The sequence below is a fragment of the Dermacentor variabilis genome, chromosome 11, assembly GCF_050947875.1.
Source record: "Dermacentor variabilis isolate Ectoservices chromosome 11, ASM5094787v1, whole genome shotgun sequence".
Lineage (NCBI taxonomy): Eukaryota > Metazoa > Arthropoda > Arachnida > Ixodida > Ixodidae > Dermacentor > Dermacentor variabilis.
Window position 1 is genome coordinate 72,817,111 of NC_134578.1, and position 26,492 is coordinate 72,843,602.

A 26,492-nucleotide genomic window follows, 5' to 3' on the forward strand; every position below is an offset into this window, starting at 1 on the left:
AATATTAATACTCTAGACACGTTTACAGCACACTCTAACATACGACATGCGCCAAGCGTTCTAGAGTGCCGTTTGCTTTCCTCTTTCCTTCTTTTTTCCATGACACTATTGTTTTTCCTAAATGCATAGAAGTAACTCGAATCTTTGAACTAGTTTGACGGTAATGAAATATATAAGGTATTTTATTTTATTCTAGTCACTGGAGTCCGCTCAAAATCACCGGTGCTCACTCGAGCTAACCCTCATGGCCGCCCACACTAATTCGCAACTCACTATAGCTCCATCTGGCGCTCGTGAAACGAGTGTGGAGCGAATGTGAGTCGATTCACTCGCGAGCGAGTATGCCGAGTTATGCTTAATGTGTAAGTGAAATCGAAATGCATAGCTGAATAGATAGCAATCTAACACCGATAAACAACAATGTACGAATTTCAATGTACGAAATTGAACCGATGATTTCGCGAGGCATGTGCACTTAGCGGAAATGCTGAGGTTGGCGTGAGCTTCTCGAGATACGTGCGGCGAAATGAATGGATGTTGCAATGAAATTTGCCCTGCACTGCTCAAGAAGGCTTTTTCCACAAAAAGTGGTGCAACAACTGCATTTGGCCCAGAGTCTGACACTGCTTAACCTCAATGCTGGTGATACTCTTTAAAATCTGTTCCGAGCGGGCATGCTTTGGGTATCTTGCCAGCTTCAGTTTGGAAATTGCAATACTTGCCCATACTATGATTGTAGTTAACAAGTTAACTAGAGGAATTTTGGTAATTATTCATGCCTTCATTCCGGCTTTTTGTGGAATTGTTCGTCTTTTCGCGTAATACATTCTGAAGGAGTGGAATTATAGGCTGCCACAAGTCCCCTTTACAAAATTCTGCTAAAAATAAAAGGAAACAAGGAAACACATGGTGTAATGACGGTGTGTAACAAATAATTAAGTGATAGTAGCGGAGTTAACACATTTTACTGTTATTTTCAAGCGTCTTTCTTATATATTCTGAGTGTTTGACATTTACGCTTGCAGTCCATCAGGCGACGACTTCAAGCAAGTCATCGAAAGCAACCAAACGTAAGTGCCAATAATTGAAAGCTTGATTTAGTGCGACTTCGACACCGTAATAACCCAACCTGAGCGACATTAGGACTGCACTTATTGGACTACTAAAGCGTTTATTCGATCTTAGTAGCCATGCTAGCCTGCGCTTTGTGAAACTAAACTTGGTACACGTTCTCGCATTTATGCGCCTGCGCCGTGCGAGAAGCCCTCGAGATCTCAAGAGTGCTCGCGGGGTCTCGACTGTTGTATCTATGCACAGAAATATGAGCCCGTCCTATAAGAGTGTACGCGCGAAAAAAAAAAACGATTACTGTAGTAGATCCTTGAAACTCCTTTTCTCTGATTTCCCTGCTATCTACGCCGTCCGGTGGCGCTAGCATCGAAACACTACCGCCATCTTGCGTTGTAGCTGCGGAACTACGACACCGATTCCCACCTCCGAGTGCGTGTCATTTGTGGAAGCCCACAAACTTGAGGAATCGTCTCAAGGTAATCTTTAACTGAGGTGCCACGTTTTGGGTGTTTATTTTTTTGACGAAGTTCGGCGGATGCTATCTGGCATTTATCTTTCTTTCATAAATTTCGTGTTTATCAGCGTTGTTTCTTTTGCTTACTATTTATCCGAATCTGGAGTCTTTTGTTTTGTTTTCAATGGTCGCAAGTTATAAACAGAGACACGAACTACACAAACACGCATGCAGAATGCTGAAAGTAACTTTATTCAAGTGAAATTACTCACAAAAGAACTTGCAAGTAAAGGCTCGCCTCATTGGACGACGATTCTTCACTGGTAACACCTTGACGTAATCGCTAGGGTGCTTTCGTTTCCTTCCCTAGTTTAGGCGTTTCTCAAACTCGAAATTTTATCCAAGTGCCCTGGTTTCGCGAAGCACGGTTTAAAATAAAATGTTTTTACCTGACGTCCTTTGCACGGCGCTGACAGAACATGAAAACGGGAAACAGTGCTGTTAAAAGCTCTCTGTGCCGAAGGTGCTGTTGCTGAAAGGGACGCTCGCGATGGCGCTTATTTTAAAACCTAGACACCCGTCGCGATAGAAAAATTTGAGATTTTCGGATAAAACTGAATTGTCAAAAAATGTACCAGCGGATGTTTTCGGAAACATGGACGCAACATACAACGCACGATGACGCAATGTAAATAGAGGGCATCATGATAAGCGCGTCATTGTAATCAATGACCAACGAACGAGGGCCCTCATATTTCTGACGTCGAAGTGTATATACTTATCTTTCTTTTTTTTTTTGGGGGGGGGAGGAGAATGACGGGAATGCATCTTTGCCAAAATAAACAACTTGATGTTCATGTTCTGATGTCGTTCAGAACATTAACTACCGTTCACCTTCACTACATCGTGACAGCAAAAAGGTTGTACACACATTTGAAAATTGCGCTATCTGAACAACATTGAGGAAGAAAGAGGAAAAAAAATCACAGTGGTTCTTCACAAAATTTTGAGGCCTGCTGTCGTGAATCCAGAAGATGGTAGTGAGCTTATATTCGTTCGGCAGCTTCGAAATAATGCCTTTGATAAATGGCGCAATTTGTCATTTACCCATGTACCATCTAAGGAAGTTGTAATTTTGATATTTTCTGTCATAATTAGCAAAATATTTGACTCCACGGGCAGGATTACTGGAAGAGGCTGACGATACTTACACGGCAAATTGAAATGGCAGATTCAAAAATCAACCTTTTATCAACATTGGACGGACCACTAAAGGGAACCTATCGAAACTGATGATTTGAGGTCGGCGAGCTTCAAGGCACGTGTGCATGCAACAAAATTTGCAAGTAGCACAGCTTTGTCGTTTTCAAATAAGCACCGTCAAGTTCTGGGCAACATGCGCTGTTGAGTGCCAGAAGCGACCCTCGAAGCAATTTGACGTCTTTGCTTAAGCAGTGCAGGACATTCTTGAGTGGAAGACCAACCTGCTTTGTCACAGGATTTAGGAATGCATATCTGGAAATTGGTGCCAGATTCTGAATTAATTTTAGATAGATATGCCTTGTGAGTTCACCGGCTGCAATTCGTAAATAACTCGTAATAATTGCGCTAACGAGATCGCTTAATGGGCAATCAGTGGAAATTATTCACGAGTCATTTATGCACTTCGAGTTATCGTGCTTGTTATGACCGTGTCCTCATGTAAACCCGCTAATCAAGTAGTGAAAAGGTAGGTACCTGCCAGAGGCGAGGAAGGGAAAGTCACAAGAAATGTGGAGTGAACCAAAAATTATGTACATGCTGCCACACTCAAGTAGTACGCCTTCAGCGGCAAGCTGAAATGATCCGACATGGAGCTCTAATCTCAACGTAGTGCTACATGCGGACTTGTGCAAAATATCTGCGATATCTAAATATCCGCCACACCAAGTATACGTACAGTATATCAAACGATTGCAATTACTGACACGATATCCCACAGCACATCTTCCCGCCGTGTAAGATATGTTTTTCCTGAAAGCCCTTACGATCCTATGAGGACCATACGGAAACCAGAAATCGTCGTAACAGGATAGCTTTAGCGAAGCATTTACTGTCCACTTCGCCGAGATCGGCGTATCCTAACGCACAGCTGCTCAGCGAAACGCTAGCGGGGAGCGTGCGCACAGCAGTCATATGTCGGCAGGATAATGCAGAACCAGGGTCCCTCTATAGTTCTGAAGGTAAGCATAGAAGGACTCTAGTAGAACACTGCCCACGTTCGGCTACAAAACCGATTAAGTGGGAAGTGCGAGTGCATCCATTTGGTTTCCTTAGTCGCTTTTTTTGAAGTCAAGACTAGAGTGCGTTGCTGGCGTTTTTGGGAGACGTGCTTGTTAACTCATTATAAAATATGAAGACGCCAAATAAACAGACACACACAAGAGAAGAAAACAAAAAGAAAATGTGTCTGTTTATTTGTCGTCTTCATATTTTATAATGAATAGCTACCAAATAGCCCAACAAGAAGTGCTTTTAACGAGCGAAATCAACGAAGACCATGCCGCCACCGGTGCGCGTGAAATGTGAGCGGATCAGCGGAGCGTCAGCGATGCTCTGCTAAAGACTGCCTGTTAACCCAGCGCAAGCCTGGTGTATTAGTTTTTTTTTCTAGAATGCTCCTAAAATGGAGTGACAAACATTGGCATAAAACGGGGGAGGCCTCAGTCTAGAACCAGCGTTTCGGCAAAGCCACTCGTCTCCGCGAAAGAGAATTTGTTTTGTCGAAGCGTGGTCTCCGATCCGAGGCTTCGCTCGTTCGACCAAATTTGTCCCAAGTCGACATATTCCCGTGGACCCTTTGGATTGCTTAAACTGAACGGGAGTGGGGACTTGAAATGAAGAAAACAGATGCGACCTTGCAAAATTTGTACCCACGTTCTTTTTTTGCGCAGCTACAGTTGAAGCAGAGAAGGCCTCAGGTAAGCCGCCAACTATTCCTATGCATAAAGGTTGAAATCCGGTGTAGTTGGTACATTGTTGAAGGGAAAAAAAAGTCAGAAAAGGCAAGAAGAGAGGTTCACACCACAACGACTGGACTATCAACTGAGCTTTATTATAAACGGCGTAATCCCAGCAACGCCAGCAGAGCATGCGCAACCACAGTATCGCTAATCACAGAGCATGAAAAGACACGATATCACACCTATCGTGACCGACCTAAAAATACAAATTCTTTTTCAAGTAAGCACACCGAGGTTGTACTAATGCAGTCGTTTCCTAACGAACTGATGTAGTACGCTTCCGGGATTTCAGTAGGCTAGCAGAACGCTTCCATGATAAAGCTCAGTTGATAGTCCAATCGTTGTGGTGTAAACCTTTCTTCTTGTCTTTTGTTTTTTGTGACTGTTTTTTTTCTTTAACTATTCCTAGTTGACCTTTAAGGAGAACCGCCCCTGCAGAGAGTCGTCATGCATGCAGCAAGAACAACTTCGAGCTTCGACATTACCGTATACACTCGAGTAAAGGCCACGCTCGTGTGAGAGCCGCACTCCTGAAATTTGTGGATCGAATTTCGAAAAAGATAGAGCGTTTATAAATTGAAAAATAAAGGTCAAGCCCCGACTCGAGCTAGTCTGGGCGGTGTTTTTAGGACATCGCGTTGCGCAAAGATTTAAAGTGACATGCATATCTAGCGCCATTGATGACACGGAGCACGACTGTACTGCGCCTCAACAGCGTAGACAGTGGCAGTGATGAGGACTTAAGAGGAAGCTTTAGCACAGGCCATACTCTCACGCGACTTATTCGAATACACATAAAATGCACAAACGCTTTTATGAGTTAACCGCTGGGCGGACATTAATTAAATTTGTTACGTTTGAGAGGGAGAGTCAAATTGGACTGACTGTTGTAAGCGGAATTTCCATTTAGGGACTGTATATTGCTAAAAGAATTTTCCAAAAATCAAAAGCAGGGAAAAAAATAGAAGCACCAAGTTTACAAATTATTAGATTTGCATCACGAACACATATCGCGGTTCTGTAACTAGCTTTCAATAGATCATTGAAAGCAGACAAATTCCGCATGTCAATTTACATCTTACATGGATTCGTTATGTTGTGTACAAGGGTTCTGCAAAGGCGATATTTTGATATTGCGAAATTTCTTGACATTCATATGCAACATACCATTTTTGTCCGCTTTAGATGCACTATAGACGCATTTCACAGAATTGGAATATAATTTTGCATTGCTGAGTTCCAGAGTAGTAAACTCGATGGTTTCGTTTTCTATAAGTTTGAGATTTTTGCCAATTTTTAGTAAAAAATGTACGACTTGAAACAAAAACCCGAAACCAGCAGACACTAGCTTTTACATTTCTCTTTTATATGCAACAAATCGCGTCAAACTCGGTGCAATGTATGCCGAAAACAAAGCACTCTCTTTTTACATGTATTTAGACAGGAGCGCACCATCTAAAGCTTCCTCTCAAAAGATCACCAGGTGGGTGGCGTGTATGCGTGAACAAATAGACGCATTGTCAAATCAATAGCTTTCGCTCTTTTGGTACAAAGAGATCACAAGGTTTACACACGCTTAAGAAAAAGTGGAGTGAAATGAGCCGCCCCTTTGTAAAGGTCACACCTCTTGACAATCATGAAAGAAAGAAAGAGGTGCGGACCCTGTATCTGTGCATAAGACATTTGTGCGAATGTGCCAATCCTAAATATATAAAAAAAGAAACCGGTAAGCCCGGTGACTGCCGTATCCAACGCTATACAATTTATGAGAACATATGGGTTCTTATTTAGAAAATTTCAGTTCTGGGATTATTGATATAATCATTTATGGGCCACATGATCTTTTATAGGGTTGTTACCATTTAATAGCTTCCCTGCATGACCGTTAATTAAGTTATCACTTTCTGGTTAATCTGATTGGATCGATGCAATGATTTATCTAAGTTTTACATCATTTGCAGTCTTCAGGAACTCCTTATCTCTGTTTGTACGTCTCGTTGTTATATTTCTCGTACCACATCTATTACTTTATCGGTCTTTAGGCTACGAGAACAAATCTCATCGTAAAAAAGAGCCTTGAATGCAGCGACAAGGTTAAGCTATTGAACATCTTTGTTTGAATGTAGAATTTTGTGATATCCTAATTCAGTGTTGAACAGACTGCTTCCCTATTATAACATTATAGCTTTTCTAAAGACAGTTTTTCGAACTAGTTATTGCTCATACAAAGTTTAAGAAAGTGTGCGTACAATTAGTGCATTTCACGAAATAAAACATGGTTACGGCGCTTCCGTAACGAAGCCACGTGGCACAGCCTAACACTGGCATGCGCATTTCACACTTCTTCATTTGAATTAGAGTAGGTGGATGGGCGATGCGGTGAAGCGCTCTTTCATTTAAGAAGAAGACAACAATGTTTACTTTATTTTTTTATTTATTCAGCATTGATTAGGACACAGTGAAGGTCTTGGATGGCAAGGCTAAAGGTAGAACATGGTCTGCCGGACTAAGGCCAGCAGAGCTGTAATTACTAGCAGAGCTGTAACACAGATTTCAAATTGGCCAATCGGTCCCACACCGGGGCTTCCGAGATCAAACAGGCGCGCCATAGTGATCACGGATGCCACGCGCATGTTAACCGATGCGAGTGACGTCGTTATATTTCTAAGTTATGGTTGTGTCGTCTGGGTGGTCAAATTTTTTTTCTCGCTAGGAACACTACACGGGGCATTTAAATATTGACCGCCGATCAGTTTCATCACCGACAGGAGTAGGGGGCTCTTGCTTTGTCCAGGGGGCGCTGCGAAAAAGGTGCTTAAAAGCGCCCTCTGTCCTGAACTGGGTAGTACCAAGCTCGGTCGTCTGTTTCGGAAAGCACGTTTACAATATGGACCCGCCACTTGCGGTTTTGTTCTACCACGGCTTGTAGCGAATATCGGGTGCCGAAGATTGTTTTCAGGGGTGGCACGCTGCGTAAAGGCAATGAATTATGCAACGCCGAATACGTGTACATCGTTCAAGAAATAAGCGGCGAAGTTTTAGCGCGGTGTCAATCGCAAGTGAAGGGAGTCGCGTAAGAAGTTGAATTTCAGGTAAGTTTGCACACTGCTAGATTCAGGCGCACAAACGCGAGGAAATGCTTGCTATAAATGAGTTCACAGCAGCGGTAAGCAGACATCATGTGTACGGAACTGCTCGAGCGCACGACGGTACGCGCCGCGACGGCAGCGGTCTTTCGACATGCCGCGAAACGGCGGGCCTCCTGCAATCTTTGTTGACTGCATGCCGCTAGACAAGTAGTTACGCCTCCACTGTAGTAGCGGCCATCTGTCCCTTTAGCAACTGATAAATAACTGATGCAATACATATGAGCTCGCAGTAACGTACGTGCGAATCGCGCTGCAGCGCGAGCTCGTGCGCTGCTCGCTTGATGTAGCTTTTAATGACAGCGCTCGAACATCGATGTGCTGCAATCAATACTACCTTGCTGCGCTGCCTCAACGTGCTGGCTTGAGGTCAAGGATGAGCACATTTAACTATATAACCTGTGCTGCTCGTAGTGTGGTAGTGAATTGTCACCGAATCAGCCCGACCATTTGTGGTCATTTGCACACACCTGGCCACTTCACCACTTCGCCCCGGTCGAATTGTCAATGGTCGCTGTGGCCGGGTTTCGAATCGTGAATCACGAGCCATGCCTGCTGCTATGTTGGTCTGCCGTCGGGAATGTTGGTGCTAAAGACCAGATTTTAGAACGCAGATAATCAAGCAATCTTCAAGACAGGCGAAGCACGCAAACCATCGCGACGAACTGCAGCTATCCAGCGCGCCCGACGCTCCGCTTCGTGAGGCCTTGAAGGAAAACGGTAGAATCTGATGTTGGGATTCAGGCCTTCTTGTTCATGGCAGCCCACGACGAAGAAGTAACCACGGTGACGCTTCTTCGAGGCTGAGCTAGGTCTCTCCGGATCGGCGTTGCCGATTCCTTCTGCTTCCAGCATTACGTCTCACGGAAAGTCCGTTTTCGTTAAACTATAGGCTGCGGCGAGCTCGCAGCGTGGTCGACGTGGTCTGTGAGAAGTGACGTGTGTTTTCGCACTCGCAACAGGGCAGAAAAAAGCGCGAATAGACGCAACGCTCGGTCTAGAAACGTGCTTCGCCACAGCCAGGGCTCAATACTATCCAAGCTTGTACTACCCAGGTAACGTTTCGCGCGCCGCCACCAGGCGCCGCTACTGTACCTCAAACTCCAGCGCAAGACGCCCATATGAAAGGAGACAAATGCAGGTGCAAATTCATTGCTCTTGAGGTGAACCGTTAAGGCCTGAGCATGAGAGAAACGAAAAGAACAAGGCCTACATTGTGTTAATTTCTTTTGTGGACATGTCGGTATAGGCCTAAGCTCTCAAGTCCTTAAGCTTTAGTAACTCGCTAGGCTTTTTGTCGTTCAATAGGCGTAAAAGTATTGCTTAGAACGATACACCAGTAAAGAAAATCTAAGCCATATACGATTAAAAGGAAAAATCAGACATCTAGCCGGCTAAGCTGTATACACACGCTGAAAGCACTTCTAGTTGAAACACTGTAGCCATTATTTTTGACGTTGCCGAAAGAGATAATTTTACCTCTAATTTTCTAAATTTCCAATTGGAGACTGAATCTTGCGCCGCTGAAACTCTGGTGGCGATGTTCGATGGATCAGTTACAATGTTTTTCTGGTGGTAGTTTTCAAGATTTTGAGCCCGTCGCATTCAAATAAAAGGGCTTGACTTTGTTGGTTGTCAGATGTCTGTATTTTCAGACTGCTTAAACTAAATTTTATTGTTTCAGTGAAGACAGAGACGCCTTCGAAATATTCAAAGGTGACCCAAAGGGAGTACCGAAAATTCTGCTTTAATAAATTTCGGAGTCGAGCCCCCACCTTACAAAAATTCAAATCTAATTTACCATTTTGTTGATCGAGAACAATAAACATAAGCGCTTTACGTGACAAAAACAATCGTGATCAGGACGTGCTCATGGTCCTTATCATTGTCCTACTCATTTTGTGCTTATGGTCATGACAATGAACACGAAGTAACGATTACCATTCTGTGTCCCGACGCTCAAGCGACAGCTTGACGACTACACAATTACAATTGTTGACGACGACTGTTTTTCGAAGATGACGATAGTAAGATGACAAAATTATAATGACGACGATGCAACGACTATGACGGAACCACTACGACGATCTGACTACGGTTGTGACTATGACTGTGTGATGCCGACACAATGACGATGATGACAACGACAATGGCGTAATTAAGGCTGTATCACGAAGCCTATGTGACGACGATGGTGTGAAACCTTATGAGGATGATGGCACGACAAGAGGAAATTGACGAAGTGGAAATGCCGACGATTCAACAACCACGACCGCATCAAGAAAGCTAGAACATGTTCAGCAGCCCAAGCTATTTCAACAACTTGGGTACTAGGTCGGCGTAAAAGGTGTGATGACGATGGCATAGCGAGAAAGAAGTGACAAAGCTGGCATGACGATGATGGAACGACCGTGACGACAGCACGACCACAAGCACATATATAGTGGCCCAACCAGGTAGACAACTTGGGCCATTGGATCGATGTCATGCAATAGATATGCGACAGAGCAAAGCGTTGGTTCGTGCTAGTTGGTAATCGATACTTGATATTGTTTTAGCGCAAAATTCAACAATAAGCACATGAGGTAAACGTTACGCACGTTACAAAGGGTAAACGCACAGGCCAGCGTTAGTTGGAAGTGAGTGCTTGTCCCGTTCGTGTCCCTTCGTGCTGTTTTGTAAGATTATGCGCTAGAACAGTATTATTAAGTAAGGCTACAGTAGATAGAAAAATTACGGCAGAACCCGTCTCACGATGACCACCGACGCTAACGCGATTATAATTAAGGCAATGTAGCGTTACGCTGTATTGCTGATGCCATGTTTATTTAAGATGTGTAGTCTTAAGAGACGTTTGTTGCTTCGGCTACATGTTACCTACAGTGCCTACGGTATCGGCCCACTCTACTGTGGCACTTGCTTTCCATGAGCATGACGGTCGCTGCACTACGAAGGTTAAGGGGTTTTACAAGAAAGCGTATGGAAGTGCCGCCTCATGACAGAAGTGGTCGCTGCTGGTCATGGGCGATTCACGGCATTTTTCGAGAAGCATTGCGTACTTTTTAATTGGATGAGTTTGGCTGCGCTCAACTCGGTTGATCGGAGGAAGAGCTAGTTGAAGATCGTTTGAAATATACAGGGGTAAGAGTACTTGGCGCAAGACAGAGATAATAGCAGATCACTGCGAGAGGGTTTTGTCCTGCATTAGAGATAAATTGGATAATAATCATGCAGACGATGGTGATAAATGTATCACTTTCTGTGGCCAATTCAATCAATAGCTCTGCAAGTTAGTTCCGCTACTTAGGTTGCTGGAAACCAAAGCGACTCGAGGGTGGAAGACGACACGGACGGAAGTGTGAAACGACGTGGCTTGTGCCGTCATTCATGCTTCTTGTTTTTTCAGTAACGTGTGCAGAGCGACTTAGTCGAACGTGGCAAGCGAACCAGCCCATCTACAAGCATTATGAATTGTTTGTCATTGTTTTCCTAAGGTTCGACGAGCGCTCAATCGAAGCGAAGCTCGGCGAAGAGTTCGGTGTCTGCAAAGAGAACGCCAGAAGCTTCGCTGAAAGGATCCAGAACGCCTACTGCGGAAGCTCAGGCGAAGCCCGAGGAAGCCGTTGAAGAACAACCGGAGGGTGAGCCAGCGCCCGTTGAGGGAGCCTGGGAGCAAGGACCGGAGCAAGGTGGAGCTGAGAAGGAAGGTGAGCTTGACATTCGGTCAGCCCTTCTTTAATCGGTCATTTCTGAACTCGCTCGCTCGCTCGCTCACTCACTCACTCACTCACTCACTCACTCACTCACTCACTCACTCACTCACTCACTCACTCACTCACTCACTCACTCACTCACTCACTCACTCACTCACTCACTCACTCACTCACTCACTCACTCACTCACTCACTCACTCACTCACTCACTCACTCGCTCGCTCGCTCACTCACTCACTCACTCGCTCACTCACTCACTCACTCACTCACTCACTCACTCACTCACTCACTCACTCACTCACTCACTCACTCACTCACTCACTCACTCACTCACTCACTCGCTCGCTCGCTCGCTCGCTCACTCACTCACTCACTCACTCACTCACTCACTCACTCACTCACTCACTCACTCACTCACTCACTCACTCACTCACTCACTCACTCACTCACTCACTCACTCACTCACTCACTCACTCACTCACTCACTCACTCACTCACTCACTCACTCACTCAGTAATTCATCACCCTGATCTATAAGTGTCACTTATTCGCTCGCTCACTCCTCACTCACTCGCTCAGTCCCCTTTCTGACTTCGTTTCACAGTCACTCTCCGCATTTGATCAACGTCGCAGATGCTAAATAGCCATGTTCGCTGACTTGCCATCTATAACTAAATTTGGACTGTGGAAAAGCAGTTTTGCGGAACTCCGCAGGGTGGCGGCAGTCTCATGAAGGGAAAAAATTGCTTCGTGCTAGAATCAGGTGTAACATTTAGGTTTAAAGGGCCTTCAAACATTTTTGGAACATAGTAAAAAAAAAAAAGAAACGAAGGACGAGGCTTCTGCGAATATGTGAGCCAAATGTTATTGCACTGCAGCGAGCAGGGCATTTACAATCTCGTGTCAAAAGCAGTGAAAAATCACTTGTTCTCGGTTCAGCAATGTGATCAGGCAGCGTCATAGCTAATAGCTAGGTCATTAACACCTACTGGCTGACGTCGTTATCGTGAGAACGTTCTCAGTAATACAGTTATTCCTCGTGTGAGTTAAACGAATGAAAAATACACATGTCTGCGATCTGAAGAAGGAAGGCACATAATTTAAGCTTTGCAGGACTGGTTTAAACACCACAGTTGCGCTTTGTTGCGTCTGCAGGGCGTGGCGTTCTTGATAAAAAATTGAGCGTGGGCAACGTTGCCGCTACGGATAGCCGTCACGAGCCGTTTGGCGTTCAACTTCTGGTTGGGGCCAGCAGGGCATTGCCCCCTTGCCCACCCCCCTCCCCTTCCACCCTTGCCGTCTCTCCTATGTAGTAGCTTCCAGCGCGCTAGTGAAAATGAAAGGAAACAGAATGCCGCTGGCTGATCGGATAACTGTCCGTTTAATTTCAGTTGTGTTTGAAGGATTGCAAAACGAAATCGCGGCAAGAGATTCGCGAGCAGATATTAGTAGCGATATCACTATATAATTCAGGGCCCTTTTAACATGAACTCAAATCTTCCCCCTCCCACCTCCTTGAGGCGTGTCATACGCCAAACGCGATAATAGCAACTCACGCTGACGACAATTTCTCCCCCATCAAGAATCTTTTGTTCACCTTGCGCAGATCGGCAGAACTGATTTGTTTCGAATATGTCGCCTCAGAGAAAGCACCGGTGTGCCGGTGCAATATCGGAGGCCACGTTTAATAATCACGGTTACTGCGCTTTGATTTGGCGATTAACCGAAAAAAGTCGTAATACCATTCCACAGAGAGGAAGATGAGAATAAGTTGATTTTTATCTCTGGACATTTAGATAACATAAGTGCGAAAATAAGCAATTAAAAATATGCATAAAGTCTGATTTTTAATGTATTCAACCATTAGTAATTGGTTCGCTGCCCAGCTGAAAAATGCTTTCAACGTACTAGAGGGTGAGAAAGACAGAAAACAAAACAAGAAAGAAAAACAAAGGAAAGGCAAGGAGATTATTCGTTGTAAGTAATGCGCAAAGGGGACGAGGGCACAAACAGAACTAACAAGGAGGCAACGCCCTGACTAAAGGAAAATTTCATTTCGGCTCCAGGCGCCGGCTTCAGAAAAGGAAGACTACAGTTCGTGCGGCTGTTGAAGTAAAACAAACGTACACGTCTAGTCATCTCATACGGCCAACGAAACACTTACCGAATTTGCAGTAATTCTGCAGCGAAGGTAACCGGTAAAAAGTCTTATTCACTACACTGCACAGGGAAAAAGGAATATGGCATACGAAAAACGCTGTATGATATGTTTCCCACACTTATAATTTTGGGGTGTCAAACACGGAGCATGAAAAAAAAAGATACGTATGGCTTTGACGGGTTATTTCAGCTTCACCCTGCGATTGAATAGCCTCCCAATTAGCTCCAATGGTAGAGCGACCGCTCCCGAAATGCGTAGTTCCGGATTCGATCCTCGGGCCATGGAAACCCGTGTGGGTTAACTATTCGGTTTCATGCTGCACTCGGAGGGATGACATTTTTTTCGTTCTTTAAGCATTTAGAACGTTCCTATAAACGTCTCGTACGCCATTTTGCGTTCTTAAAGACTTCGCCTTTTGTTTGTATAACGTATGCACGAAATGCCAAGACGTGAGGACAAACGGTTCTTGTCCGCCTTTGTGCGATCCGAAATTGTATCAGCCTTTTCACCTTGACATGGTCCATGTCTGCAACTTACACATACACTATTGTTCCTGACCAGGCGAAATTTCTCCAAACCCTGCAATATATACACGAAACGTGTACATAAAGAAAAGTCGTTTAAAAGTATTTTCTCTAGTCTATTGAAACCCACAGACATTTCATGTGGTTGTTTGCATAACGTAATGGACCTGCCGTAGTTGCTCAGTGGCTATTGTGTTGGGCGGCTGAGCACGAAGTCGCGGGAACAAATCCCAGCCAGGGCGGCCGCATTAGATGGGGGCGAAATGCGAGAACACCCGTGTACTTAGATTTAGGCGCACGGTAAAGAACCCCAGGTGGTCGAAATTTCCGGAGTCCCCCACTACGGCGTGCCTCATAATCAGAAAGTGGCCTTGGCACGTGAAACCACACAACTTAATTTAATAATGTAATGGCCGACAAACATCCTAAGGATGTAATCCTTACGCTAGTATATAGAAACAGCTGCGTTATAATGCCACACAGATGATGGTGCAGCAAAAGTCCCAACTAAAGACTAGTATCCAACTACTGTCGGATGCTAAAGAAAATTGTGGAGTTTCACGTGCACAACTAAACAGTGGGTTGAGGCTCGGGGGAATGGCGGGGCCGATCAGTTTCGACCACTTGGGGCTCCTTAATGTGCACCCAAGGTGCGGTACACGATCGTGGAAATCAAAGCCAAGGGCTTGTCCGAGGCAGATCAGCATCGTAGCTAATGAGCCCCGGCATCGGTTGAGCCCAAGTCTCGCAGCCGCTGTGTGCTGTTAAGTTCAGAAAACTAGACAGCCACGGTAGGTCGGTGAATTTCACGGGGTATACGAAGGACTCGAATCCTGTGTTGTTGGTCGTCTCCTGTGGTTTGCGCAATTGTGCGCTGCACTAAGTCAATGGAGCACAAACTAGACCACACCAGCTGCGGTGCAACCCAGTGGCTATGTCGCCGCGCGCTGCTGAGTTTTGATTGTAGCGGAGTGCAAAACAACACTCGCGTGGACAAATTTACGCGCACGTAAACGAACCCTAAGTAGCCCAGATGATCCCAGCGTCCCCCGCTACGGCGTGCCTCATGATGAGCACGTGGTATTGAAGCGCAATGCCTCAGCATTGTATTTAAATAATTTGAGCAACCAGCCCAAACATCTGTGCTACGATCCTGGAACAGTGTTATCCAAAGTAGTGATTCAGCGGGGCGATCCTGATTTCAGTGCCCGGCATACGTTGTCGAAATGGCTTTTGGGGTGGTTTGTAAAATGAACCGATCCAGGAGGCAGTACAAAGTCACGACACCCACATGCCTCATAGCATTAACCCATTAGGGCCCACCGTACTTTTAACAGTACAATGCCCATTTTCGTTAGTAAATAATTAAATACAAAACACAATGTTTCCTGGTACGCCATTTCTTAAAGAAGAGTCCTGCGAAGATGACCGCATTGCACTTTTTGTTCAGCTGCATGATGTGTTTGATCTACTCATCGCCAAACTTGGAAAACTGCTGAACATAGGAGGTGTTGTTCTACATGCAGATTTTTTGTTTTTTGTCAAGCATAGTATGCGCTTCTCGAAGTTCGGTAAGTTTTAGAACATAAGGGTGTAAACGATGAACGCATGATATTCCGTATACAATACTTATACCGTCGCAAAAAAATGAATACAGGTGTGCTTTGTAAAGTACGCTGGGCCTATGTGTATGCTAGAGGTGTGTGCTTGATCTAGAATGGTATTTTTACCTTATTTCTTTAAAATATTTTTTTGCTGGCTACAAGAACGTCAGAAACTGTTGCAGGAAAGAAATGTATCTAGAATTACATCAACATTGCTATTATTCCACCGGGTTCGTTTTTTGTTGCCAACAAAGATGACGATGCTATTGTTCTCTCAGTAAATAATATATCGAGCAGTGTTATCAGTAAATTTCGATAAATATAAACCATTTAGATGTGATATGAACATTTAAACAGAAAGATGATTCATGCATCCTTTATTAGAAATTATAAAATGAGTGGAAGGGAACAGAAAACAACAAAGACTATCTATATTCCTATGCCAATAGACCTGAGTTACGCAATAAAAATAGGGTAACACAAATCGGTAAACCTGATGTAGAGTCAGCCCCTTGAAATGATGGAAAATTCTAACGAGAATGACATCTAGCAATCATACAACAGGATTGTAATACAAGAACCGACGGTCATGGGAGACTTCACCCGTTTCTTGAATGGTTCAATTACCACTGAACCAAAAGTTGAATGCTTTAGTTTTCAATGCCTGTATTCATCGCCAATTATCGTGTCTAGATCTGCGTCAATAGTGTATTTGCGTTGCGCGTGCCTCTGAAAGTCACAGCAAAGCCTTTCCTTGTTACTTGATGAGGGCATGTTACACACTTGATAAGTAAAAGCACCTCCATAACAAATAATATTTCCCACTAGAATGCTAATTTTTCTGCTAGAAGGTTATGTGGGCTTGCTCAAAATTTGGTTCGACTCTTCACGTCAACCCTTTTTGTTTTTGGAAGTTTAAAGATAGAGCATATACATTTCATGACCTACAACAGGTCTTGCTCCCATAAAGGCCCAGCGTACTTTATAAAGTACACTATCGTGGCGTTTCAAACAATAAAGCGTTACTCACAAAACTTTCACAATGTATTTGCAGTGTGAAAAGAACGCCTGATACAAAACATCAACAAACTCTAACTGGCAGATCCTTCATGGGCCTTAATGGTTTAACCAATGGAGCTAACCAATACGTGTCCCATGAAGCATGTCTGAGCCAGTCTATCCGAAAGCGACTGCCTGACTAGGACAGTCATCCTCCCATGAATTCCGCCCAATAAGTGATCTTCAAAACATGGCTGCCATGATGTGTTTCCAGCTTGGCAATCACTTCCGGCGCATGTAGTTAGCAAAAGTACACCCTTCGAGATCCTCTTGTGTTACCTCGATGCAACTGTCGCTGGGGCGTGGATTTGGACACCATTTCTTTTTGTTTGCCCTGTGAAAGCGTGATGAGAGGCTTTTTAAGAAACCCGCTCGGACTGTGGCCCAGGTTTTTCACCACGTAGTAAGATCGAGCTCGGTTATAACCAACAGGCATATGCGACAAAAGCAGCTTCATATATCAGGCATTTCGATATATCATAATTTGCCTATAACGAACTGAAATCAACTTTTGTGATGCGTCCCTTATATATCAAACTGTTTCTCTAGAAGAGAAAACAAGGACGGAAGGAATATATTTATTGAAACTAAAGCTGTAGGAATAGTAGGCAGTAATTTTTGTGAGTGCGCGAGCATGACAAAACGAATAAAAAATTGGAGGACGCTTAAGCTTCGCCTTCAAGAGTGGAACGCGACAGCGTTCCCGTCGACCCGCCAAGGGGTGTAAGACAATGGGCTACGGCGCAGCGACTACGCGCCCCGCATCGGACGCGGTGAGCGTCGAGCAACGCAGCGTTCGGCGCGACAACGAAATGTGCGCCTTAGCAAGCGACGCACGCCTGAGCCTTAGAAACAGCTCGTTTCTAAGGCAACACCGCGTTCACTAGAGGCGCTTTTGTGCCGCTTTGAAGCATACAACTCGTGGCTCAGTGGTAACGTCTCCGTCTCACACTCCGGAGACCCTGGTTCGATTCCCACCCAGCCCATCTTAAAAGTTGCTTTTTATTTATGAAGTGCCTGCCGTGATTTATCGCTCACGGCCAACGCCGCGGACGCCGACACCGACGCCGACGACACCGGCTTTTCTGCGACACGAGCTCCTTAACGCTATCGCGTTAAAATGACTCCACTTTGCGATGTGTTAGCCACATGCAAACGGCTTTGATGCCGGCAGCGGACATCCGTGTTTCGGTATACCTAATTTCCAGTTCGTTATGAGGGAGGTATTTCCCATAAATATCAGTTAGGAAGTCTCGATTGTTTGATATAACCACTCATTCAGGTTATTCAGGTTCTGTATATTCGGTTCAGTGTACCTAACACGAAACAAAAGACACAGCGTGCACACAGAAAAAAGAATGAGATGAACACGGTTGCTACTGTCAACTGTTTATCAGTAGGAATGGTTTGCACATATAATATGGCCACACGTGCGCGCAAAAAGTATATAACAATATCAGGCAACGAAGAATGCACATCAAATTAAGGCGGATGCTCAAGAATTCATGTTCAGAAGCGGTCACTGCAATAGGCGGCTCGCTTATGCAACAGTCTCTCTTTCCAGGCGGTGTGTTACCTCTTCTACCTAAAATCGCTGACCCCGAGAAAGCCGCATAGATGGTGGCGCTAGTTCCCCTCAACAGTAGCGCAAGGCCAACTAGTGCAACAGCAATCTCGTCTTCGTTATATTTGGATTTCAGTGTTCTGGCAGGAATTATGTAGGAGTACACATATGGCCAGCGTCGGTGATGGGGCGGATCTCGGATGCTTCGGTGCACCGCAGTTTAATGATGGGGGCCTCGTACGCTGCATGCAGCCTTCGACATGTTTCCCGAGTACGGAGACGCGCCGGCCGAAGGAAAGCAGGAGCCTACGAAGGAGGCCGAGCCCGAAGCGCAGCGCTGGCTCATTGCCGCGCTGGTCGTGCTTGCCACGCTGGCGCTGATCGTGATGTGCGGCCTGTTCCTGTACGCCAAGCCGTTCGAGGTCCTCACCAACGGCACCATCCTCAAGGTCAGCCCTTGCTCGTCGCCCGGCTGCATCAAGGCCAAGGCGCTCTCCGACAGCATGCTTCAAGCCACCAACGTCAAGCAGGGAGGCCTGCACCCCTGCAACAGGTTCTACGAGTAAGGAGTGCTGTCATTTTCACTTTGCGGCGCCACGCAGCTGATACAGGGCTGTAGTGGTAGCCGATTCGACCGGAAGGTTTCGAGCGCTCTAGTAGAGCGCTTTGGCGGTGCACTTTTGCACTCGGCTCCTCGAAATCCAGCGCGCGGAGCGCATTCACGCGGTTCATTCATAACGTCCGCGGCTCCAACTCGGCCTGTTCGAAGGCGCGCCTTGACCGTCGAGTGGTGTGTGCTATCTTGAAGCCACAGAAATGTCAGTCATGCTGCTCTTGCGACTGTTCTGGGAGCAGTACTACTTAGTACGGTTACTTTCAAACTTCGCCATCTCCGTGTTTTAAGCCAACCAGAGAGACCGTAGCAGGTGAAGAATTTGACATCATCCCAGCTTGAACGATCGGCTTGCGCAAAGGTCTCTCCTCGTATCGCAGCATCAAACCGAATTGAGGGTGCCATTCTGGACAGCCTCAAATTGAACCACAAAGTAAAGTATGCAATGACAACATTTTTTAGCCAATCATGGAAGCAGCAGCAGCGCTCCCAGACAATAAAAGCTGACAAACTGCCGAATTTGATAACGTGACTGAGTTCGTCAAATTAAAGAATAGCACTCGATATCACGGTGTGTAGCAGGCGAAGGCACCATAATAGCAAGCTTTTACGAGCTTAAAGCCAGATCTTTGCCCCCAAAATAATTACCATCATGATTTTCTGCGCGTCCTTTAATTACCACTTTTGTCTTGCTTGTGAAACGCTCATATATTATTTTACTCGCATGCCGTTTATGACCTGAAAGTGTCGGGAGCGTAGCGTCATAAAAACGAAAAGCAGGCGAGATACACTCTTCACATTTGTGCAACTTTATGGGTGCTTAAAGGGTGTTCCGTTGTCCCGGGGCTAGCATCCTCACGTCTAAGGGGTCGATCGAATCGTTGGTGGGAACCAAGATATATCTACCGACTTCTGGCAGCTAAAAATTATCGTAGTAGCTGTGACAGACAACACGAAAAGGGCGTTAAATAAATATTCAGAGCTCACGCGGTCAAATTCTCCTCTCCGATGTTTATGCGAGCTGTCAGTATCATGACACAGTTTTCAACCGTGCTTTTTCTCATCGCATGTCTATTTAGAGCTCGCTGCCGTTCAATATCCAACTATTCAGAGCCTTAACGGTAGGGGTGTTGCCCATTGGACAAGAAAGTAGATGATGATTATTGTTAGAAATCAAGATAAGCAGCAGAGCGACAAATTTTTTTTTGTGTGAAGATTTAAAATTGGTTAGAATCCTCTAGCGGGATTTCACCCAGAAAGAAACGTAGCCGCGTTCACGGGCTGCGCCTAGGGTTAGATGATCTTTAGATATGCGAGCGACGCGCAGTAGGCCTTCGGTTGCAACATGAGCGTTGTGCACAAAAGAACAGGGTGGTTAAAATAAACCTTATTTGCACAAACACTAGCGTTGCTGCTAATCGTTTGTGTATATTCCACACGGTGTTGTACACTGGCCAGAGTTAAACGCTCAGCAAACCTCAAACTGACTCCTTTGTACAAAAGAAAGAGATACTGACAGTAATCATACGTTAAGAAATCACTGATTAGTCAACTCAGACTGACCAACGAGTCCTAGTGCGAGCGAGCTCGAGTGTGTCCTAGGGCTGAGAGTCTGGATGAGTGCGACTGAGCAGAATTTTGATGAATATGAGACCCAGCGAGCATGGCTGAGCAGAATTTCGGTGCATCTGAGTCCGACTGAGAACGGCTCACTAGAGTTTCGGCGAGTCTGAGTGAGGGGCCCCAAGCGAGAAAATAAACGTTGTGAGGAGTGCGAGTTTCGCTCACTTTACCGACCTGTCACACTGGTCGCATTGAATCTCGTTGACAGATACTCGTGCGGAGGCTGGGCAGCCAGGAACCTAGAAACCAGCACGCGCACATCGCTGAACGAGGTACTGGTCAACATGATGAACCGAACTCTGTCCACGGCCAATCTGGACACGTCGGAGCACGAGCCGTACCGAAACATGATCCTCTTCTACCGATCCTGCATCGAATTTCACACGACGACCATGCCGACAGATGTGCGCGTGCGCAAGGCCCTCTACCTGCTCGACTTGAGCTTCACTGAGTGGCTTTACCACAACCAGGAACCCATAATCCTGTTCTACTTCATGATACGCCTATCTCTGTCCCAGGTATTCGCTATGAAAACCTAAGCTTTCTTTGTCTCCTTGATAGCAACAGAACTAATTGATAGATATTTGCAAGAACACTTGGAGACAGCCGGGGGAAAAAAGGGGAAGACAACGCCAGCGCACATTACGGGCCTGCGGCAACGAAATTTCGCTGTGGCTAAATTTGCTATATATTAGTAGTATATGCCACCAAGAGCAAAGCTTTGGGGCTGATTATTGCGCTAGGATGCGAGTTCCAGCCAACATTTGTATAGTTTTATATAGATACATTTCTTGCGATGGCATTTACATGGTCACCCCAGGCGCATTTCTGCCGTTGGCGTTGCCGTGAGATCCTCTATGAAGTCCAAGGGCGATAAAATCATCGTCACGCGCCATATGCTGCATCTGCGAGTGAAATCATGCGAGGGTGAGCCGGCGAACATGGGTCAATCTAGCGCACGCAACGGAAGACAGCGGGAGGAAGCGCGCCGCCTTTCGTCGCGTGGAAGGCTTCGCGGGAAGGGGGCCGAGGGGAGAGGGGGAGCGTCCCACTCCGTACGGCCAGGCCGGGCCGCTGCATCTTGAAAGCCATCAGCAACGGGTACAGAATCCGTGCTGCGCTATGTTGTCGCGGTTTAGTTCACGTTGATGCGAGCGGCAGTACGATGTCAATTCGTTCGCTGCTGCTGCCGTACTTCCTCACTGCAGCGTTTTCATAGCGAGTTTCCGAAATCATCGAGTGAGATGTGTTTCTGTTTGCTTAGGCCCGCGTGATACCATGACTGTTAATTTAGTATGCCTATGTTTACAAGTTAAACGTGCGATAAAACTACTGTCTTTACTTCGTATAGCTGTCCAGTAATTTGCCATTGCAATGGGATGCTTCGCCTTTCGGGCGAAACTGCGCCTTGTGTTTCCTTGCGTTACTTCGATAGGAAATGGCAGTGACAATAGCTGCCTGTGCTGCAGTGATGACGACGAGTTGCGCTAAGTCTTTGGAGATGTGTCTTGATAATTTTGTCGGGGCCGACGATAGTGTTGAAACTTGCCGGATACTGCCTGATAACTCAACTTTCAATTATTGTGTTGATGCAGTGAAGCAGTTTGCAGATGAACATCGAAATACTTGAAGAAATAAGGAAATATACTCGTATCCGTTCACTTGGGCTTCCTTTGTTAATTCGACTTTCTAGATAACTCGACCAAAACTTTAGTTGCCGCCATCGCGGGCTTAACGGGAGTCGACTTTAACAGAATTGCGTCGTTTTTCCTTCCACGCAGGGCATCAACACGTTACTGAAACTGCGCGTAGTCGAGAAGAACCGGGAGGCGCGCGTGGTGATGGAGGTTGGCATGTCGGCGTGGCAAAAGTTCTCCACGGCCACCTCGCGTAAGTTTGACGAGAGGACGTACAAGCTGTACATGAGCGATGCGCTCTTCAGCCTCGACATCCCCAACATCACCGATAAGGTCATCCAGCACACGCTCAGCTGGGACGAGGCTACTACAACAAGGCACAAGCTGGCGATGAAGGACTTCATCCATGAGCACACCGTCTACGATCTGATCCAAGTAAGCGCTCGATTCTCCGAACAACACCATTGGCCGACGCATCACCTTAGATATGCCGAGTATTTGATGCCCCTGCATGCCGATATCGGCGCGGGAAAATGAAAAAAGAAACTGTAGGACAGATTTTGACAGGTTAATTAGACGGGGTACCTCTGTGGAGAACGTTGAAGCAATCCGCAAATTAATTCTGGGGGAAACGGGTAAAGTGAAGAAAGCTTATGAAAAGGAAAAAAAGTCACCCCCGCAGGAGATTGTAGAACGACGCTATGCAGGGTGCCCCACGTAAGTTGAGCCAAACGTTAAAAATATGCAAGTGCCACGTAGCCGGACACAACCAAAGTATCCAGGTTTGCCGTTGCTTGGAGATACTTAGATTTTTTTTCATTCGGCCTTATTCAATAACTAGTCTTAATTATTTCACTTCTAAAATATAATTAGAGGTGTAGAGGAACATGAAATCTCCCGATGCAGCTTTCGGTTGCTCGATACGTGCTACATACAAGTGATTTTACGAGCGTGAAAAAGCCAGTGAATACACGCAAAGTGCGTCGAATGGATAGTCGCGCGGCAATCTTGCGTGTAAGATCATCGACTTGGCGCTCTTTGGCCATATCTGGCCCTCGCGCCAATAAACTCAACAAATCAATCAATCTTGCGTGTATTTCCGGGCTTCTTTCACACTCGAAAAAACACTTGTATGTAGGACGTATTGGGCAACAGAAAGCTGTATCGGGAGTTTTCACTGAAGGCTTTCCTCTCGTACTGCTAGGTGTGCGCTCCTCTTTCAAGGAAGACCTTCGCTGCGGTTCTGGCCTATGACACTACGCTGTGGTTACGTGGTAAAATTTTCGCACCAGCTACTGTTGCGATGCCCGATCCAAACAGCTATGTCCATCAGCTCCGCTTCCTGTTGGCCCGAGTGCGTCCTTGCTCTACGAGGTTGCATCCTCAAGTAATGTCTTTGGCAGCAAAGGCATGCTACAGTGAGCGACGTTTTCGTATGACGTGAAGGCATCGGACCATCTCTTACGCCTCCCTATGACGGCCCTTTCAAGGTACTCAAGTGGACAGAACAAACTTCTTCCATGAGCCACGTTTTCGTATGACGTGAAGGCATCGGACCATCTCTTACGCCTCCCTATGACGGCCCTTTCAAGGTACTCAAGTGGACAGAACAAACTGCTTCCATCGACCTCGACGGACGTGAAGAAGTTGTGGCAATAGACAGTGTCAGACCAGCCTACCCCTAGCGACCTCGCCATCATTATACGCTCTCAAAGACTACAACCGCTGAAATGAAGGATGTGCCCGATGACCTGGCATTCAAGACTGTTTCTTGGGCGCCACTGCACCGCTGCTCTTCTCGTAAAAAACAAACAAGCGGGGGGGAGGGGAGCTCTCTAGCTGCCATCGTCATCTTACTCGGCCACCTTTTATCTATGGCGCTCTCCGGCTCTGTGTCCCGTGCCTCGTCCCGCAAGGTTCGAGGTGAGAAAAAATTGTCCGACGTTGACGGTTCTTGGTACTGTTACCTTTGAGCGCAGCTGCTGCCTTATTTCAACAACAGGCAACTGCATACAGAACACGCAGTGCCGAACGGAGGCGGTTCTGCGTTCCGGTTTGGGCAGCTCGAGCCACCATCCACCGCTATCGAGCCAACGCTCCGGCGACGTGCCATCCCGCCATCTTATTGTGGGTCACCGCCGCGGAGAGGGGGGGAGATTAGCAATTATTATTTAATGTTTCTTCTGGGGTGGGATGAGGAAACTGGTCAAGAACAGGCGTATTGAGTAGAGGCGACGCACTGATTTACTTCCAGATAGGCCTTAATGTGGCCGCACAAGGTTGGGGCGGGAAGTAGAAGGGGACCAAACGCTATCACTGCCCTTCAAGTCACAGCAATGGCACTGCGCCAGGTAAGGGGATGTATAGGGCAAGAGTGGAGGAAGGAGGACAGCGAGGTGCAAGCACTGCCCGAGAGAACAAATGCCACTGAGGAACGCGCCCCGCAAACGGGGAAGCGAGAGACACGGCTTAGAGCCGTACAGCCACCGAGCGCGCAGACGGAGGAGCTGATAGCCGTGGATCACGCGCGAGGCGGCAACGAGCGCCCGCCACGGCCACCGCGGCCGCGCCGCGAAAGCGAAAGAAGGGACAGCGAGGATGGAGGGGACGATAGCGGCGAGAATCACCGCAACGGTACTGCGCGGAGGAAGGGGGCGAGAGGATGGGCTAGAACACGTGATCCGGCTTCGGAGGACAAGGGGAGAGTAAGACTCGCGCCGCACTTGAGAGGTGGCAGCAGGAGCGCGCGCAGCTTAAAACCCCTTAAACTTTGTAAAGTAGCGACACTCCCCTCCTCCGCCTTCACTCCTCGTTTCTCCTCTCTTTCACGCTCTCTCCTTGACCGTGGCGCCGCCTACACTGCTCGAGCGTAGCAACGGCATCAACATGCACTCCTCGCCATTCCGTAGACGCTTCTCGAGCAAAAATGGCGCTGATGCACGGCGCAAGGGCCCACGTGATGCTATTAGGCCAATAGCGAAGCGGCGTCGGCCTCGGCCAGAGTGTGCAAGGCGGAGGCGGCATTCTTCAAACCGTGGCACTACTTTAAGAACTTTAAGAGGCTTTAGCGCAGCTAGAGCAGCGCGGGGGTGATTACCTTGGTTGCGGCGAGGCCGACGGAGATGCGAAACGCGAGAATGGGCGCCATAGAGCTGTTCTCCAAAAAGGTAAAAAGAATAGAAAAAAAGAAGTTTCTGCTCCTGCCATCGGTCCGAGTGGTTCTCAGACCTTTTTCCTCGATGATTAAGGCATTATTGTAGTGGACTTATACCGGGCCAGATTGAATGACTAGGGTTTCTGCAATAACTAATTCGTCATTCACAGCGAACACAGCTTTCGCAATTGAGAAAAGGAAAAAAAATCGTAGTGGCACCAACTCCTCTGGACTTGGCAGCTAGCTCTCTTACGTGACGTCGACATGGCTGATTCGCTGAGAGCGGCTGCTATGGCCCACCACTGCAAGCCGCATCGCTTTCTCTGTTCACAATTGCCGAGGCGTCAACCGTACTCGTCCTCTCTGACCTCCGAGGCTCAAGTAACCGTCTCTGGTATCCTGAATCCAAGTAGAGCCGCAAGGCGACTCAGGCAAGCAGAATACCTGCAGCCAGCGAGCAGTTCGCTTCGCATGCAGAGCTAAATAGGGTTTCTAAAAGACATAACAAGCGCGAAATCCCGTGGGAAATACGTCAACTTTTTCGTCTTGGCGCGGCCGGTTCAAATTGAGGAGTAGCAGGGAGACCTTCGGTGGCAATTTCTGCGCGAAAAATGATTATGATGACATGTAGAAAACAATGATGGTCCTCTAGATCTATCTAGCTCTATCTAGCTCCACTTAATATTTTCCTTTAGTATCATTTTATCGGATATGAAGTAAGTCCTCCGAGATGCTTAGCGCGCCGCGGGCACCGACAGATCTCGGAGGTCATGCTGAAGACAAGGCACATAGTCGCGAAGGCAAGGCTGAAATGCGGTTGGAAACCAATGAGCAGCGACATCAATCATGGTCGTGCGATTGAAGCTCGACTACATCTCGCAGGGCGAAACACTCGTTGATGAAAATTACGCATCCAATCCGTCGCCAATGGAGACAATTGAAAAAAGAAGCACAAACAGTGTCATTAGAATAGGAAAATGGGAAATCGGAGGCTGTTTTCTTCCATCCAAGAATAATGGTGAGTACTAAACTGTGCAGGCTTTCTGAAGTGTACTCGTCGTGACAGAGTTTCATACAATAATTATTGTATGAAACTCTATGCGTGGCGATGCGTGCTGACATATGCCGAGATTGTATTATCGTATTTAACTTTGTAATAGCAAAAAG

At 46.5% G+C, this 26,492-nt stretch overlaps 1 protein-coding gene across 1 annotated transcript in view; it reads left to right on the forward strand.

Moving 5' to 3' along the window:
- Nucleotides 1-26,492, forward strand: part of LOC142563330 (membrane metallo-endopeptidase-like 1) — a 54,527-nt gene that overhangs the window by 16,914 nt on the left and 11,121 nt on the right. The window contains exons 6-11 of the mRNA XM_075673890.1: nucleotides 1,026-1,070; nucleotides 4,459-4,485; nucleotides 11,168-11,380; nucleotides 18,551-18,860; nucleotides 20,743-21,052; nucleotides 22,316-22,606. Of these exons, the coding sequence (XP_075530005.1) occupies nucleotides 1,026-1,070; nucleotides 4,459-4,485; nucleotides 11,168-11,380; nucleotides 18,551-18,860; nucleotides 20,743-21,052; nucleotides 22,316-22,606 (1,196 nt within the window). The remainder of the gene's footprint in view (nucleotides 1-1,025; nucleotides 1,071-4,458; nucleotides 4,486-11,167; nucleotides 11,381-18,550; nucleotides 18,861-20,742; nucleotides 21,053-22,315; nucleotides 22,607-26,492) is intronic.